Genomic DNA, 19,783 nt, shown 5'->3' with positions numbered 1-19,783 from the left:
ATGCTGATGAATCACCATTTGTTATTAAGTTTGGCTTCAATTATTATTACGCATATGATACATATTTGGATTAAAGTTTACAAACATAAATTTAAATAAAAATATGTTGTAAATTTAAGTTTGATAAAAATAAGTTTACTCCAATGTGATTTACATTTAGATTTTTTTTTTCAAAAGTATGTTGACAAAATAAAATTTGTTTAAATAATATCAATCAATAGTTCAATACTACTTTTACTTTATATTTTTATTGTAAATATAAAAATCAAAAATACATTTTTTGCAACAACAACTCATGTCTATTAAAATCTCAAAAGTTACAAAGTACTAACAGCCATAAAAAAACAATTAACACCCCTAAAGTATTGCAATGAACCCAAAACCAATTATTTTCCCAGATAGAGTCACAGAAACCAACTTCTCAAGAAAATGGCATGAAATCAACAACAACAACAACAACAACAACGCCTTATCCCACTAGGTGGGGTCGGCTACATGGATCAACTTCCGCCATAATGTTCTATCAAGTACCATACTTCTATCCAAATCATTAAGTTCGAGATCCTTCTTGATAACCTCTCTTATAGTCTTTTTGGGTCTTCCTCTGCCTCGAATTGTTTGCCTTCTCTCCATCTGGTCTACTCTCCTCACTACAGAGTCTACCGGTCTTCTCTCTACATGCCCAAGCCACCTAAGTCTATTTTCCACCATCTTCTCTACAATAGGCGCTACTCCAACCCTCTCTCTAATAGCTCCGTTTCTAATTTTATCCTGTCGAGTCTTACCACACATCCACCGCAACATCCTTATCTCCGCTACACCTACTTTAGTCTCATGTTGGCTCTTGACCGCCTAACATTCTGTTCCGTACAAAATCGCCGGTCTTACCGCAGTCCGATAAAACTTTCCCTTTAGCTTGATCGGTACCTTTGCATCACATAACACCCCCGATGCTTTTCTCCATTTCATCCATCCTGCTTGAATGCGATGATTCACATCCCCTTCAATTTCTCCATCATCCTGTATTACAGACCCAAGATATTTAAACCGTGTGACTTGAGGGATAATATGGTCTCCTATTTTCACCTCTGAGTTAGATACCCTCCTACTCTTGTTGAACTTACATTCCATATACTCCGATTTGCTTCTGCTTAGGCGAAAGCCATGTGTTTCTAGATCTCGTCTCTAAGTTTCCAACCTCTCATTCAACTCCTCCCTCGACTCTCCAAGGAGGACTATGTCATCTGCAAATAGCATGCATCTCGGCGCTATCTCTTGGATTTGTTCCGTGAGGACATCCAGAATTAAGGTAAAAAGGTAGGGGCTAAGGGTTGACCCTTGATGCAAACCAATTGTGATGGGAAAATCGTCTGACTCTCCACCCTGTGTCCTAACACTAGTCGATACCCTATCATACATATCTTGGATAGCTCGAATATATGCAACCCTAACCCCTTTCTTCTCTAGAGCTTTCCACAAAATCTCTCTAGGCACTCTATCATACGCTTTCTCCAAGTCAATAAAAATCAAGTGCAAGTCTTGTTGGTCCATGCGATATTGCTCCATCACCCGCCGTAATAAATAAATCGCTTCCATGGTCGACCTTCCCGGCATGAAACCAAATTGATTCTCAGTAACTTGAGTCTCCTTTCTTAATCTCCGTTCGATCACTCTTTCCCATAATTTCATGGTATGACTCATGAGCTTGATTCCCCTATAATTTGCACAATTTTGTATATCCCCCTTGTTCTTATAGATTGGCACTAACGTGCTTCTCCTCCATTCCTCCGGCATGCGTTTTGACCTCATAATTTCATTAAAGAGTTTGGTGAGCCACTCAAGACCTCTATCTCCAAGAGTTTTCCACACTTCAATAGGTATGTTGTCTGGCCCCACCGCCTTACCGTTACTCATTCTTTTCAACGCTTCCTTTACTTCCTGTTTCTGAATCCGACGATAATACTTATAGTTCCGGTCCTCTTCTCTTGTGTCTAGACTGCTATAGTCGTATCCATATCCATCATTAAATAAGTTTTGGAAATACACCTTCCACCTTTCCTTGATATCTTTTTCATGCACTAAGACTTTGCCTTCTTCATCCTTAACACACTTTACGTGATCCAAATCTCTAGTCTTCCTCTCTCTACCCTTAGCAAGCCTATATATAGATCTTTCTCCGTCCCTGGTTCCTAGAGCTTGGTATAGTCCGTCAAAAGCTTGGGCTCTTGCCTCACTCACCGCCTTTTTGGTTTCATTTCTAGCTATCTTATACTTATCCCAAGTTTCAGAATTTCTACACCTAGACCACTCCTTGAAACACTCATTTTTTACTCTAACTTTGCTCTGAACACTTTCATTCCACCACCACGATTCTTTACCCCTAGGTCCAAAACCTCTAGATTCACCCAACGTCTCTTTAGCCACTTTAATAATCTCTTGGGACGTCTTGTTCCACATATCATTTTCACTTCCTTGTGATTGTCCACACCATCCCTCCCATATCTTTTGTTGGAAGATTCCTTGTTTCTCACCCTTCAAGTGCCATCATTTGATCCTTGGTGCTACCATAGGACTTCTTCTCTTTGCTCTATCTCTAATTCTTACATCCATAACCAAAACTCTATGTTAGGTAGTCAAGCTCTCTCCCGGGATAACTTTACAGTTCAAGCAATACTTCCTATCAGACTTCCTGATAAGGAAGAAATCTATCTGAGAACATGTCCCTCCACTTTTGTAAGTGATAAGATGTTCCTCTTTTTTCTTAAACCATGTATTGGCTATAGAAAGATCCAAAGCCTCCGAAAACTCCAAGATGGATTTACCCTCCCCATTCATCTCCCCTAGGCCAAAACCCCCATGCACCCCCTCAAAACCTCTATCCACGCTACCTACATGTCCATTGAGATCCCCTCCTAGGAAAACTTTCTCTCCTTGGGGTATATCCTGAAGTACCCCTTCTAGATCCTCCCCAAATTTTACCTTAAAGTGTTCTGCTAACCCAACCTGAGGTGCGTACCCACTAATAACATTAAAGGTGTCCTGTCCCACTACCAATTTTAAGGCTATGATACGATCTCCTACTCTTCTTACATCTACGACATCCTTCTTCCACTCCTTGTCCACAATAATCCCTACCCTATTTTTTGATTTGATTTTTCCTGTATACCACAGCTTAAATCCCGAGTTGTCTAATTCTTTCGCTTTTTCACCTGTCCACTTAGTTTCTTGTATGCACATAAAATTGATCTTCCTCCTCACCATAACATCCACTATTTCCATAGATTTTCCAGTAAGTGTGCCTATATTCCATGTACCAAAGCGAATCCTCCTGTCATGAACTAGCTTCTTTACCCACACCCGTTCACGAAAATGTGGGAACCCTTGCTTACTTTTCACTACATCCGGGCGGCGATGCAGCGGCCCTTGCTCTTTTGACACTGTACTCGAGCCATACAGCGCGTTGCTTCCGGGCAACGACCTAGCATTCACATTATTACGTAATTGATCCATGTCATAGAGATTCGACAAAATTTTACGTTGGCTGTCGAAAGCCTAACACAACCCTCTCCTTTTATCCGGGCTTGGGACCGGCTAAGAATAACAAAGCTAACCTAGGCAGGATTAAGAAAATGGCATGAAATCATAAACATAAAATAAAAACCATGATAATTGATTTCCAAATCACATCCCGCTATCTGACCATGATCATTATAAAATACATGAACTGTGAGAGTTTAATTCTGTTTTGTGTGGTGTAGATTTGTTTGTACTTTGAATATAAGAGAGAGTAACAAAATTTTAAAATTCTGTTATAAGTGCTAGCCTAAGTGTGAAGGGTTGTTACTTTGTTTTGCTTGTATAAAAGGACATACATACATCTTAATAAAGAGGATTATTCATTCTATCATTTTCTCAGTCTCTAATGCTATTTCTAGTGTGTAGGTGTGCAATTCTTTGCTTGAAAATAGTGAGTGATACACCAGTGAATGTGAGAGGGAGTGAATTGCATCTCTTGCAATTGAGTGAGGAACAGTGTGTGTTCCAACAATTGGTATCTAGAGCATTGGTTTCGATAGAAGGGGCAAGAATCGCTAAAGAAAGGTTCTTGGAGGTGTTCTTTGATGGCTGCAGTATTTGGCTCAATTCCTGCAAATCTACCAGTTCTCACAGGAAAGAACTATGAAAATTGGAAGATTCAGATCAAGGTGGTAATGCGATTCCAAGGGGTTTGGGAGTTCGTAGAAGAAGGTTATATACCTGTGGGAGAGAGAGCAAGAGATCAACAAAAGGATGTTGATAGAGAAAAAGAAAAGAAAGATTGCAAGACACTTTTTATTTTGCACCAAAGTGTAGATGCTGCTAACTTTGAAAAGATAGCAATGGCTCAAACCTCCAAAGAAGCATGGGACATTCTACAAAAATCTCATGAAGGAGCCACAAAAACCAAGAAGATCAAGCTGCAAACTCTAAGGAGACAATATGAACTACTACAAATGGAAAAGAATGAATCAGTTGCTGAGTACATCACAAAAGTGCAGACAGTGGTGAATTCAATGAAGGGCTATGGAGAAAAGATAACTGTGCAATCAGTTGTAGAGAAGGTGCTTAGAACCAAGCCACCTAAGTTCGACCATATTGTGGTAGCCATCAAGGAATCCAAAAATCTTGAAGAGCTTAGCCTAGAGGAATTGCAAGGATCTTTGGAATCTCATGAACAGAGAATGAATGAAAGGATAAATGAGAAGAAAAGTGAACAAGCCTTGCAAGCACGGTCTAATCCAAAGAAGCATGGTGATAGATGGAAGAAAGAGAAAACTGAAGCAAAGAGCAATAAATGGAGGGGAAATGTGATAAGGACCACAAGAAAGGAGGGGGATCCAATTCCCAAAACTCTTCAAATAGAAAGAAGATCGACAAAAGAAGTATTCAATGCTTTAACTGTCAAAAGTTTGGGCATTTTGCTGATGAGTGTTATAGCAAACCCAATAACAAAAGAGAACCTAAAGGTGATGATGCAAAATTGGCTCAAGAAGAAGATGATGACACTGAACAGGTACTGCTAATGGTAACTACTCAAATTGAAGGGGCAAGTGATAATTGTTGGTACCTAGACACAGGTTGCTCCACTCATATGATAGGAAGAAGAGAGTGGTTTCTCAATCTTGATCAATCTGTGAAGAGCCAAGTCAAATTTGCTGATGATAGAATCTTGACTGCTGAAGGAATTGGGAAGGTCCTTATCAAAAAAAAGGATGGAGGTCATTCTTGCATCACTGATGTACTTTTTGTACCACGTATGAAAAGTAATCTCCTCAGCTTAGGTCAATTATTAGAAAAGGGCTTTATGACTAAGCTTGAAAACAAGATGTTGAGAGTGTTTGATAGAAATCACAAGCTCATTTTGAAGTCCCCTCTTTCAAAAAATAGAACATTTAAAATTGAGATTGATGTGATAGAACAGAAGTGTTTTACCACTACAGTAAACAGTGAAGAGTGGTTATGGCATTACAGATTTGGCCATTTAAATTTTAGAGATTTGATTAAGCTAAACTCAAGAGAAATGGTGTTGGGTTTGCCTCAGATCAAGTCTCCTAGTGAAGTATGTGATGACTGTTTACAGTGTAAGCAATCAAGAAGCACTTTCAAACAAAATGTACCAATCAGGGCAAAGGAGAAACTTGAAGTGATTTACTCTGATGTGTGTGGCCATATGCAGACTGAATCTCTTGGTGGAAACAAATACTTCATATCCTTTATTGATGAGTTGACCAGGAAAGTATGGGTTTACCTAATAAGAAGGAAGAGTGATGTCTTTGAAGTCTTTGAGAAGTTCAAAAATATGGCAGAAAAGCAAAGTGGCTCATTGATCAAGATATTGAGAATAGATGGTGGTGGTGAATATGTTTCTGCAGAATTTCAAGAATTTTGTGATCAAAAAGGCATAATTCATGAAGTAACTCCTCCCTACACAACTCAACATAATGGAGCTGTAGAAAGAAAAAACAGAACCATAATGAATATGGTAAGGAGCATGTTGAAAGGCAAGAGTCTGCCCAAGTACTTGTGGGGAGAGGCAGTGTCTACAACTGTCTTCATCTTGAATAGGAGCCCTTCAAAGAGATTGGAAGGAATAACACCTGAAGAAGCTTGGAGTGGTGCTAAACCAAATGTGAGCCATTTCAGAATCTTTGGATCACTTTGTTTTAGGCATATCCCAGATTAGTTAAGAAGGAAGCTAGATGATAAAGGTGAACAAATGATCTTACTCAGATATCACTCAACTGAAGGCTATAAGCTGTTTGATCTGAAGAGTAAGCAGATAATAATCAGTAGGGATGTGGTATTTGATGAATCTAGAAGCTGGGACTGGGAGTAGAATACTGAAATGAAGGGACCTTCAATAATGATAAGGTCAGAAGAGGAAGAAACAAGTGAAGGGAATGGTAAAACCACTCAAAGAGAAGTGAGACCCCAGAGAAATGCACCCAAACCAACTAGATTTCAAGGTTTTGAAATGTTGTCTGATGCTGATGTAAGTGCAGATGGGAATCTTGTACATTTTGCTCTGTTTTCTGAAGCAGAACCAATAAATTTTGAAGATGCTATGACTGATCAGAGGTGGGTTGAAGCTATGACAGAAGAGCTTAAATCTATTGAGAAAAGTCAAGTGTGGGAGCTGGTATCTCAACCAAAATCGAAGAAGCCCATTGATGTGAAGTGGATCTATAAGATTAAGACAAATCCAGAAGGCAAGGTGGTCAAGTATAAAGCTAGACTTGTGGCTGAGAATTTTTACAGAAAGCTGGGATTGACTACAGAGAGGTGTTTGCACCAGTTGCTAGAATTGAGACAATTAGAACAGTAGTGGCAATTGCTAGCCTAAAGAATTGGACAATGCACCAACTAGATGTGAAGTGTGCTTTCTTAAATGGTCCTCTTGATGAGGAGGTCTATGTGACTCAGCCACATGGATTCTCTATAGCTGGCCAAGAGTCAAAGGTTCTCAGGTTGAGAAAAGCTCTTTATGGACTTAAGCAAGCCCCAAGAGCTTGGAACAAGAAAATTGACAGTTTTATGATGAAGATTGGCTTTGATAAGTGTAGCTGTGAGTTTGGAGTCTATGTAAGATCCAAATCAGTAGGTAATATCATTATTGTATGCCTCTATGTGGATGATTTGTTGATCACTAGAGGTAATGAAGGTGAAATAGCAGAATTGAAAAGGGAATTGATGAGTGAGTTTGAAATGACTGATATGGGGGTTCTATCCTATTTCCTTGGACTTGAATTCAAGAAGACTGAGAGAGGAATTTTGATGTACCAGAGCAAGTATGCAACAGAAATATTGAAGAGATTCAACATGGTTGAATGTAATTCAGCAGCAACACCAACTGAGGCAGGTCTTGTACTTGAAAAAGAGGGCAAGGAAGACAAAGTCGATGCAACTGAGTTCAAACAGATTGTTGGTTCTCTCAGGTACTTGGGTCATTCAAGACCTGATTTGGAATTTGTTGTTGGACTGGTAAGTAGATATACGAAAGACCCATAATTCCTCATCTCCTAGCTGCCAAGAGGATTCTAAGGTTCATAAAAGGGACCATCAATACTGGAATTTTATTTCCAAATAAAGACAATAGCAACTCAGAGGAATTGGTGGGATATACTGATGCGGATTGGGGAGGAGACAAAGATGACAAAAAGAGTACTACAGGTTACATATTCATGTATGGTGCAACACCAATATCGTGGTGTTCTAAGAAGCAATCCATAGTGGTTCTATCAACATGTGAAGCTGAGTATGTTGCAGCTGCAATGAGTACTTGTCAAGCTGTCTGGTTGGACACATTATTACAAGAATTAAAAATCAAGGAGAGTGATGGAGTGAAGCTTTTTGTGGATAATAAGTCAGCTATAAGCCAGTCAAAGAATCCAACCTCTCATGGTAGAAGCAAACACATAGAAACAAGATTTCACTATCTTAGGGATCAAGTGAACAAAGAGAAATTGAAAGTGGAGTACTGTTGCACATTTGATCAACTTGCTGATATTTTAACCAAACCCCTCAAAGGGGAGAGGTTTAAAATGTTAAGGGAGAGAATTGGCTTGATGAACTTAGGAGATCAGAATTAAGGAAGGGTGTGAGAGTTTAATTCTGTTTTGTGTGGTGTAAATTTGTTTGTACTTTGAATATAAGAGAGAGTAACAGAATTTTAAAATTCTGTTATAAGTGCTAGCCTAAGTGTGAAGGGTTGTTACTCTGTTTTGCTTGTATAAAAAGACATACATACATCTTAATAAAGAGGATTATTCATTCTATCATTTTCTCAGTCTCTAATGCTATTTCTAGTGTGTAGGTGTGTAATTCTTTGCTTGAAAACAGTGAGTGATACACGAGTGAATGTAAGAGGGAGTAAATTGCATCTCTTGCAATTGAGTGAGGAACAGTGTGTGTTCCAACATGAACTTGTGTCACCACACCAACATGAGAAAGGGTACAAAAACTGCAACTTATCTGAAGCCCATTTCCACGAAAAAAGCTGAATAGGTTGGAACATCTCAGCTGCATCTTGCTTTTTGTTTGAGAAGATAATTTGGTTTCTATTCTCCCACAGAACCCAAATAACAGCATACCAAACCGAACACCCCAGACATTTATATTTTTCCGATTGCATACCATCAAGCACCAAAATATTGTAGAAAGTGAGACCTTGTAAGAGTGCATGTACCCCCATCACTTCAAACAAAAACGCCACATACAAAAATGTGATCCTTAGATTCCACTCCATTTCTACACATAGCACATTCAAATTTTGCTTTGAGGGAATACGGACAAAGCTCTGCACCTTTAGGGGAACCCCTTCTGCCAAATCCACTTATAAATTCCATCATGTTGTACTAATCAAGTAAGTAGAGATACATCTCACACCCATCTGTCCCACCCTAAACCAATTTTCAAACTTCATTAACTTTTGTTATAATTATTACCACCTTGTGCATTAGTTTAAAAAATGTTTTCCATCTGAGTCTCCTGTCCTATACTTCTTTATTATAAGACATAATTAATAAATATTTTTATCCCTTATTATAAGATTTTATTTTATTTCTCGTGTATTAATTATTTTTTAACTAAAATATCCTCAATTATCTTTTTCTCTCTTCTATGGAGATTGAAGAAAATCAATAAGTTCCTAATTAAATAAAAGATAAATTTAGAAAATTATTATAATTATAAACTTATTTAATGTTAATAACTAAATTAATTAACTTTCTTAGTAAATTATAAATTAGTCAACTATATTTTATAGTCAAGGATGAAGAAGGTAATAGTATGATTTTACAAAATGCCAGCGGTATTATGATGAATTTGAAAATTAAAAAATAAAATAGAGTGACACACCGTCCAAAATTAGTAGACAGCAACACTGGGTGTTTGCAGTCATTCAATAAATAGAATATATCTCATTTTAGAGTTTCATCGAATTTAAAGAATAAAAATAGTTGACACGGTCGAAGCATTTGATAGTGTACGTGTCTTCTCTAAAGAATTTTTTTTTCATATACACAGAAAGAAAAAAAATGGAGCAGGAATAGGCCATACATGTTGCGTACGATTATTATAGATACATACGAATAGAAAGAGATTTAATAAGAGAGGTTAGTACACTACTATTGATGTATACATAATAATCCACGTACTCGTGGGTTTATATAGTCTCGTGTAATATCAAGAGTTTTTGTTTATAAATATAAGTTTAGCCGTACGTTTAGGGATTGCCTTATCTAAAAGTTAAATGCAATAAAATAAATTAAAATGATAGTGTAGTGATCATACGTATTACATTCTAAAGAAGATTGTCGAAATACTTCAGTGTTATTAGTTGAGTTATCTCCAATTTACATAATATTGAGAATTTTTTAGGTTTAGAAACTAAAAAAAGTAGTTTTATCTTTATCAGTTGAATTACCTTCATAAGGTCGCATAATATCAAGAATTTTAATGTGGGACATGCAAATGCGGTTTCAGCATCGTCCTAGTCATCTCTGATTATTTTTTTTTACCCAAAGTCTGAGATTTCTCTTCTCTCCTTGTTCCATGCACTGAGATCAATAATTGATTTGTTTGAGAGACTTTCAGTCCAGTTTTATTCCGCGGCATGCTATGCAATTACTAACATCATATATATCGAAATAAGTTATACTTAATCATCATTTTGTTAAAAATGTTGTTTCAAATGAGTTTGTATATATACACTGGGTTCTTGATTTTTATGGTAATTGTTGCATAAGGTAATGAATTTGTGTCCGACATATATTTATGGACCATGACAGTATAATAATAATAATAATAATTTTTAGTTGATGCGACACAAAAAGTACATTATTTTTAGTGGCAACGATTCAACTTCAATTAAGTTTTTAAGTAGAGATTCGGACCCCCCCCCCCCCCCCTACACAAATAATGTCAAGAATATAACTTTTATGATTTTAACAATAAATTGAAATAACAAGTTAAATAAATAATTGAAAATCAAATCAAATTCTTTTTATATCGCAAATCAAATATTTTTAACAACCTGTCTCCATTATTTTGAATGATTGACTGCAAAGTTATTGTAGAATGAAACGTCCTTTATATCAATAATGTGAAGTTCTGACGCATTGAAGAAAACAAATATATATAATTTGACCACCATGATTGATTCGACGGTACAAATCATATTTTGTTAGACATACGATAATCACGTAGAGCAATGCTAGTTAAAATTTTTGTATGTATAAAAGTTTCGCATTCTTCAAGACTCAATGTAGATTATGTCGGTATATTTATACATGTACGTAATTTGTTCGTATATTACTAAATTCTCAAGTAAAAAAACTCTTAACAACAACTCTAATATTGTAAGCTATATATTTAAAGAGGAATTCTAATAATGCTCTTTTTCAAATATTTATTTTATTGACTTAAATTTTTTAAAATTATTAATTTTGATGAATCTTATATCTAAATCAAGATACATAATTATTAAATGATAAGTGTGATTCATTAAAATTAATAATTTTTAATAAAATAAAAAGTTAAAAAGAAAGTGTGTTAAAAATATGGTTAACATTTCTCATATTTAAAAATAAGCAACTGCATATTTTACGATTAATAATGTTGTTAAAATGGAAGAGAGAGGAGGATTGCATATACGAGAGAAGTTTACTTATATAAAGAACTATTTATTAAGTGAAAGAGTTTATGTAACTCTTTTTGGATTCCACTAATAAAGTTGACCTGGTATCAAGTAGTACAATATATATACCTTGGTTTCGAAGTCCACTAATAAAGAATGAGAAAAGGTAAGGCTTCATTTTTTTTTTAAACCATCCAAAAGGTGCTGAATCTAATTTTATTTATCCATAATTTTATCGCCTGGCGATTTTTTTAATACATTAAGGTAGTTGGTTAAGGTTATTTACTAAATAACTCTAATTAAGATTTTAAATTCTAAAATAATATTAATTAAAAAAGATTAAACTCTGGCTACTTTTTTTTATTAAAAAAATCTAACAACTTTCTAAGGTGAAGATAGGTAGTTTTTGTGTCTTAGATAAAAAAAATATACTGAATTGTATAATTATTTTGTTTTCAGAATAAAAAATCTTAATATAAATCACTTCACTTCGAAACATGGATTTTAATCTTACACTGATTTAAATTTATATTAAATTTCAGTAAAAAATGATTTAAAATATTACTCATGAAAGACGTGTGAGGTAGAGCATGAGACAGAAAACCAAACATACAAAAAATAATAAATTGCTTTGGAAAGCACTCATAACATGCATGGATTTGTAGGTAAGATATGCATAACCTTGTATTTTCACGTTAATTTCGTTAAAGACATAGAAGCTTCCACGATTTGCACTTCTACTTTGACATGGATAAACACATTGTATAATTGAAATCAAACATTGTACATAGAGTGTGTTTGATTTTATGGTGGAAATAACAATAACTAATTTTAACTGCTCTTGAACTTGATTTTATAACAAGAATTGAAACGACAATCAACGAAGAGCTAAAAGAACTAATTAAAATAATTAAAAAAAACTTGCCTCAGTTTGACTAGAAGTAATAAAACCTAAAAAGTAACTTTTACGTTATTTCAACCCAACATAGTCCTAATTTTTATTCCAATCTTTTTTTTAAGACAAAAACATCCCAACATAAATAATTTTTCTTGAAAATCAATTTTATTACAAAACAATTTTATAATGGTTCATCTAAAACACATTCAAATTAATATGAAAGGCTGAAAATTAGGTAGATATCACCGGATTCAATTCATGCAAAAGTATAATATAATATTTAATTTATCGGTTCTTAAAAGTCTCATCTAATTTCTTGTTGTGATCCCATTTGTCAATTTTGTTGATGCTACTGAGAACCTATTTAAAATTTTAAATTGGCAAGTAATTAAGCCACACACAGTGAATATATATATATATATATATATATATATATATATATATATTATGTTGTACTCCAAAAGAGACATGGCACAAATTTAAAATTACTATCCTTGACTGAATTAAAACAACATGTATATAGAGGATTGGTAATTGATGGGTAGTGTTAAGTGTTAAGAGTTGAGAGTGGCTGAGCAGAGAGAGAGAGGGTTTGGGATCAAAGATCAATGAATTGCAGTGAGGCAGCATCAGGAGGAGACATGAGTGTGAAACCTGCTGCATGGCTTGAGAGGCTTATGGCTGAGACATTCTTTGGTGGTTGTGGGGTCCATCAGAATCACAAGAAGAACGAGAAGAACGTCTTTTGCTTGCACTGTTGCCTTAGCATCTGCCCCCACTGCCTCCCTTCTCACCGCTCCCATTCCCTTCTCCAGGTATATCACTATTCCACCCATTCCTCCTATATATTCAATTCATATACTACTCCACTTTTATAAGTATACATACCCACATCTATATATATAAAGTATTCATTCTTCTACCTTTTCTTTGATACCTTTCTTTTGTCTGCCTTTCATTCAGCTAATTGCATTCTTTCCATATATTTTCACATATTATGATCATGTAATGATATTTGCAAATTCATGGACTAATTTAAAAATTTGTTGGTCACCCTCTTCCTTGTCATTTTTCTACTCATTAGCTGGTTGATTTGCATGTGTTGGTTATTTTCAACTTATCATCATGATTTTGGGCCCATCTGAATCAATTTTTGTAAGTATCCAAACATGCTATACATTCGTCGATTCATCTATATTTGATATTTTCCTTGGATCTTAAATGGTCGATCCCTCAAAATTCTCATTCTGCGATTTTCTTTGAGATTATGTTTTCTTGACATGCAACTTTGGAGGATTTGTCACAGCTTCAAAATTTCTAATAGAATTTAAAAGTAATTTTGTACCAAATGGTTATATAATATTAATGATTTCCAGCGTTTTTGGATATCCTCTTATAGGCAAGTTCGACATCAATTTTTAGGGTGTGTAATTCGGAAACCAGTTTACTATAAGGGAGAATCAACACTTTCCAGTTTCCAAAACATGAAATTAGAAAGCAAGATTTTGTCTCATTGAAATATACATTTAGCCTATATATTCTAATTGTTAATCAAACACACACTACATCTTACCAGAGATATTAGTTCTATTTTATACATTTTTAACCATTGCACGTGATTAATCATGTTGCTAATGCTAACTTATTTCCAATTAATTAAACATGAGCTTGATCTCGATGTCTTTTGTTTTTCCACGAGAAAAGCAAGTGCTGTTACGTTAAAATTTTATTTTCCATGAATGAGGCTGAGTGCGAACAGGAATATAATGTTTCATTTTTATTTTCTTTTTTAAAAAGGAGTTACCAAATTGAAATTCTCGGTTCAACTTCTTTTATTAATTACTAGCGGGAGATACATATTTTAAATAAAAATAAAAGAAAAAGGAAAAACGATTTAAAAGTTAAACAATAAAAAATAATTAACTAGTTAGTAGTTATCAAAGGAGAATAGTAGAAGTTTAAAAACTGAAAAAATATAAAATTATCTAAAATTTGTGGATATTTCTTTTATTAATAGTATAGATTAATTCTGTCTGCAAGACTTGTTATGTTATGTTAAAGAATTTTTTTTACCCATAGAATTCCAGTTTCTCTTTAAATGTTTTCCGAAATTGAAGGCACTGCCCTTCTTGTTGATTAATTGAAGTCACCACCTGTATTGTCTCGTTGTATTTGTTGTTTCCACTTATACATGGTTTCCCAGAAGGGTTCACCATGTCTGGTTTGATTTTCACTTTTTGGCTTTGGTTTCTTTCTTAAGAATGGAAGATCTTTTTTTTTTTTTATCCATTTTCCCCTGCAAAGATTACTCAGCTGTTCCTTTCATGGAAAGCGAAAGGTTTGACCAAATGGTTCCCAATTCACGTTGTGTCTCTTTAGTTTATTATTATTTGTATAGGAACCCAAAATTTCTTTTAAATTATACTGTTCCCCGCAATAAGTCTCCTAGTCAAATTGAGTTTAAATTCTTTAATTGAATTTGAATCTTATGATTAATGACAAAGATTAAGTATTAATAAGATTAATTGGTATTTCATACTAATAATAATATGATTATAAAAAAAAGTTACTATTGTCCATACACTCCCTCATTTCTTATGGTCATACACAAAAGTAATTTAAAAACTTGTTAGAAATGATTCTAAGAAGTTAGAATTTGGTTTCCAAAACTTGTGTGGAGATGAGAAATGGATACTTTTCACTAAAAATTAACAAGAGAGAGTAAAGTTTTATCGTCTCATCCATTCATATATTTTAGCACAACTTTATAATATATTTTTATAAATAAATTAAATGGCTAAGATCACATGCAGTGAAAATGTCACAACAGAGAATCCCAACCCATGGGAGATGAGATTTATAACATACAAATTAATAAAGATAAAAGAAGGAAGATTAAAAGAGACAAATAATTAAGAAAATCAATTATACATATAAAGATAAAAGGAGCATAATTTGATATGATTGGGCGTGTTTCTTTTAATTTGTTAATTGCAGTAAATATAAGAAGAAATAGAATATTACAAATATCTAGTTAAAAAAAAGAAGAATGAAAATCTCACTTTCTAAATTATATATTTAAATTTGATATCCTTAAACAAGTAGACATATGACTAATAATGGTATACACTAACGGAGGTTTTGGATGCCATTCTTGTACAGGTGAGAAGGTATGTTTACCATGACGTGGTTCGATTGGGTGATCTGGAAAACCTCGTCGATTGTTCCAATATTCAGGTCGGACAAACGTTACTAGCTAATTTCAAGAAATTACAAAAACTTTTGTTTATCTCCCCAAAAATAAAATAAAAATACTACTACTATTACATGAATAAAGGTTCAGTAATTGTTAGGATAGAAAATATATGTTGCTTTTATGTTTCTAATTAATACTATCTCCGTTTATATATAGTAAAATAAAAATATTACTACTACCTGAATGAAGGTTCACTAATTGTTAGGATAGAAAATAGATTTTGTTAGTATTTTTCTAATTTTTAATTTTATTATTTGTCTCTTTTTATAAAATTTTATTTTAATTGTTTGGCATGTTGATTATTTATTTTCTATAATATTTTTAATTAATTATATTTTCCTCTTATTTGGATGAGAGAATAGAGGAAGTCATACTAATTAATTAGGTAAAAAATAATTAAGAGGAGAAAGAAATGAAAGATAATCTTAAAATAATAATATAAATTATTGATAAATTAATTAAAACAATCTTATATAAGATGAAAAAACAGTAATAAAATAATTCGAGCAATAATAACAGAATGCCATTTGGTAAAAGTGTAGTAAGAATTAGTTAATTACAGTGAGTTTAACATGCGTTTGAATGGGTGGCAGCCATATACCATTAACGGTGCGAAAGTGATATTCTTAAATCAGAGGCCACAATCAAGGTCATGCAAAGGCACTGCCAATTCTTGCTGCACTTGTGACAGGATTCTTCAGGAGCCCTTTCGCTTCTGTTCTCTGTCATGCAAGGTTTTTGTCTCATGTCACTGTTACTCTCTCTCTCTCACTCACTTTTTTATTTGGCTATTAACTCTTAAAAACAAATTACTGGTCAAGATCCACGTTTTTAAACCTTGTCAACATTTGATTTGTTTTATAGCATGTTCTTGCTAATCAATTAAAAAGTGCCTTTGTGATGCCCATATGAAAAATATTGGCGTAAAGGGAACTTTCTTCTTTTAGTAAAATTAATTACTATGTCTATTAAGAAACTGGGAAAGTATATAGTATTCTTTAAACGCATTGATGTCACTTTCTAGTTCAAGAAGACGACCTTTTGTGTTCCCAACTACATAAATTTATCAAGAATAAAAAAAAAAAACACTTTTTAAGATAAATTGAATTTTCTATCTGTAAAAAAAGATAAATTGAATTTATATTTATAATTATATTTTTTAAATTACTCTACGTATCACTTGTATATTATTTACAGACATTGAAAAATTAATATAGAATCTACTTTGTCCCCATTATAAGTATTTTTTTATATACATTTTAATCCTTATGTTTTAATTTTGTGATAGGTTTACAGTCAGAAAATCAATAACAAAGACTAGATTAAAGCATAAAAAAATTGCTTACATAAGAATTGAAATGTAGAGGTTTTAAGCATAGGAACTAATACACTACCATTTTGTCCAACTAACTATATGGACTAAATAATTAAGTAAGCCGGAACTAATTAGCTACTAGCTAGTATGTTTTCTTTGAAAATTTCAAATGTGATGGCAGACAAATAAATAACGGTGGAATGTTGCAGCTTTATTTTTGTAACACTATGTTTTTTAACCAAAAATAATTGACAATTAATCAAGTGATCTAAAATTTAAATCTTGATTGATGTTTAAATATGAAATATATCTTATTGGAAGAATAATATTTATATTGTGTATACTTTGACAAAAAGCAATCATTACTCTCAACAAAAACAAAGACTATTTCATATCAACATTATCATAAAAACATACTTTGAAGATGAAAATTAACATTGTACCCCCACAATAAAAAATTACTATGTAAAAGCAGGTTGATCACATGGTATGTGAGTGTGAAGGTCAAGGCTTGTCAAGCATTATTGAATCTGATTTTACATTTTGCAGTTGGAGGGTCAAATAAGAGTTGATTGCTATACCCAATTTGTCCCCACTTCCTCCTGCTCGAATACTGAGGCTACCAGTAGCAGCATTGCCAACAACAACAACAACAAGACCAATGGCTTCTTCCTCTCTCTTGGAAGCAGGAGAAAGGGGGCTCCCCATAGAGCTCCACTCTCCTAGCGAAACGTTGAACAAATAAATATGGGTACATTTTATTATTTGACATTGACTTATGAACTAATAAATGAGTTTATAGGTTTTAGTTATGTCACCTTTGCAGTGTGTATTTTCTCTCTCTCTCTCTCTTACACACAAGTATCTTCCTTTGGAGGATCTTATTTGAGGCATAGTGCTCACTCACTATGTGTTTATGTGCTTGAGTTACAGTGTCTGTATTAATCTCCAACACAACAAACTACTAGAGTAGGCATAGTGATATTGTGATGGGAAGATTTGGATAATATGTAGGAGATAATAGATTTTAATTTTAGTGTGATTGCTGTACACCGGAAAAAAAATATTATGCTTGTATTGATTTGAAGAATTTTTCATTACCATCTAAGGTGGTTATTGAAGCCGCCAATTTTGCTTTGATGGAATGGAAATTTTTAGTGTGTGGTGTTTATGAAATATACTGTTGTATGAATAGGAACTTTATAGCTTGTCCTTTCTTACTGTGTGACCTTTTTCTTTTCCACATGTTGGTATTCTCAATCAAAAGGATTTTAACTACTAGTGATCAAGATTGAAATTTATATATAGCTGCATCTATCAATTACTCAGAAACAGAGTTTGGCTATTCATATAGACTTGATCACTCATAAAAAAAATTTAGATTTGATCAAGATTATGTCTCCGAACTATATTGTCTGTTAATAAAAATTAAAATTATATTGTCTGTTAATAAAAATTATTATTAGTTAGATTTTTAAAATAATATTATAAAACTTAAAGAACTTATCATATATAATAATTTATAATTAAATAATAATATAAAAAATCTTAAACATGTTCTATTCACTCAAATTTATTTATGGGCGAATCTCTGTGAGTTTGCCAGTACAATCATAGACAGGTACTTGTATTATATCGTAAAGGACTGACAGATTTTTTCGGGCATTATATATAGCCAGTACAGGGGTATGTAAAAAAGAAATGTACATTTTTTTTAAAGGTTGAAATGTATATATTATATACTTGATTTTACATGTTTTTTTTTACATATTGGTTTTTTACATTATGAATCTACAACAAATAAATATATGATTTATAAATAATATAAGACATAAATATTTTTTTTTTAGTTTAGATGTAAATATTTTTTAAGTAAAATTTATATTTTCATGTTAAGCAAGTATTTCTGTAATTTAGATACTAATATGCATTCATATGAATTTTTTATTAAAATGTAATTTAATCTCTTAATTTATATATACATGTTTTTACAGACAAAATTTTCATCTCATATAATGTAAATATTTACCTATGATTAAGATTTATGGTTTTCTTTTTTTACAAGATATATTTTTAAGGTTATCATCATTGGAAGGGTAAATATTTATTCTTACAATTTCGGCATAAAAAAAATTAAATATTTACTCTTATATCATGTTTATTTTGAATTGTCTCCTTATAAAAAATGACTTAGGTTATTGAATTGTTGGTTATTCCATTCTTACTACGTTAGAACTTTATATTTTTTTTACGAAAATAAATAGTAAAAGGTATAGCATGTACATCTGCTAATAACAAAGAAGTAATTTGGTGAGATGGTCCTCCATCCAATATGCTCAGTACCTAGATCAAAATCAAGACGAGCTGGTGCATGTTTAATTTGCACTTCTTTTCATTAGCAACGGATCCAAGGAATGAGAGTGGCTATGGCAAGTAATAAGCCACAGTCATATATGAGATGAAAGCCAAATACTTTCCATACTTTGGGTATGTTTGAGTAAATTTTGATAGAAATATTTTTATGAAAAGAAAATAAGAGAAAAAATGAGATGAATTTCTTTATGATTAGTTAAGATAATTTTTTCATTAGTTAATTTATAGATGTATATATTCTCATTTTTAAAGAAATTATATGAGATAATTTCTAGAAATTAACTAATGGTTGACTCATTTTAGCTTAAGGAAAAATTTATCTCATTTTTTTTATTTTCTTCTCCTAGAATTGGTTCTATAGAAATTTATCCAAACAAGTTAAAATAAGTTATGTGTCACAGTTTTAAAATGTAAATTTTAGTGGTTAAAAAAAAGTAATTTATGCAGGAGCTAGAAAAAGTAATTTGTCAAAATTCAAGCACTAAAAAATACTTTTTAGATTTCAATGACTATTAAAAGCATACACCAAAATTTAGGGACTAAAATAATAATTAACTCATTAATAAATTAATTTGTATATAAAAAAATATGAAATTGACACCTAAGTAAAAAAAAAGAAAGAAAACCTTTTGTTTTATATAAAAAATGTTAGTGATACTTTTTTTAGTATTTTCTTTCTAACAATTTTCTTGAATTAGTTGAAATTGATTAAAAATCAACAATTTTATAGAACTTATTTCTAAATCAAGAGAGATAATCATTAAA

At 32.7% G+C, this 19,783-nt stretch overlaps 1 protein-coding gene across 1 annotated transcript; it reads left to right on the top strand.

The window, feature by feature from the left end:
• Nucleotides 1-12,552: 12,552 nt before the first annotated feature.
• Nucleotides 12,553-17,825, top strand: LOC100796559 (protein RGF1 INDUCIBLE TRANSCRIPTION FACTOR 1). The gene is made up of 4 exons (XM_006579993.4): nucleotides 12,553-12,889; nucleotides 15,237-15,311; nucleotides 15,924-16,064; nucleotides 17,195-17,825. Exons 1-4 carry the CDS (start codon nucleotides 12,683-12,685, stop codon nucleotides 17,369-17,371), a joined length of 600 nt encoding a protein of 199 aa, XP_006580056.1. The 5' UTR covers nucleotides 12,553-12,682; the 3' UTR covers nucleotides 17,372-17,825.
• The last annotated feature ends 1,958 nt before the right edge of the window (nucleotides 17,826-19,783 follow it).

Source organism: Glycine max, chromosome 5 (genome assembly GCF_000004515.6).
Source record: "Glycine max cultivar Williams 82 chromosome 5, Glycine_max_v4.0, whole genome shotgun sequence".
NCBI classification, from domain to species: Eukaryota; Viridiplantae; Streptophyta; class Magnoliopsida; order Fabales; family Fabaceae; genus Glycine; species Glycine max.
Note: the sequence above shows the minus strand (reverse complement) of the source record. Positions and strands in the feature narration are given on the sequence as shown.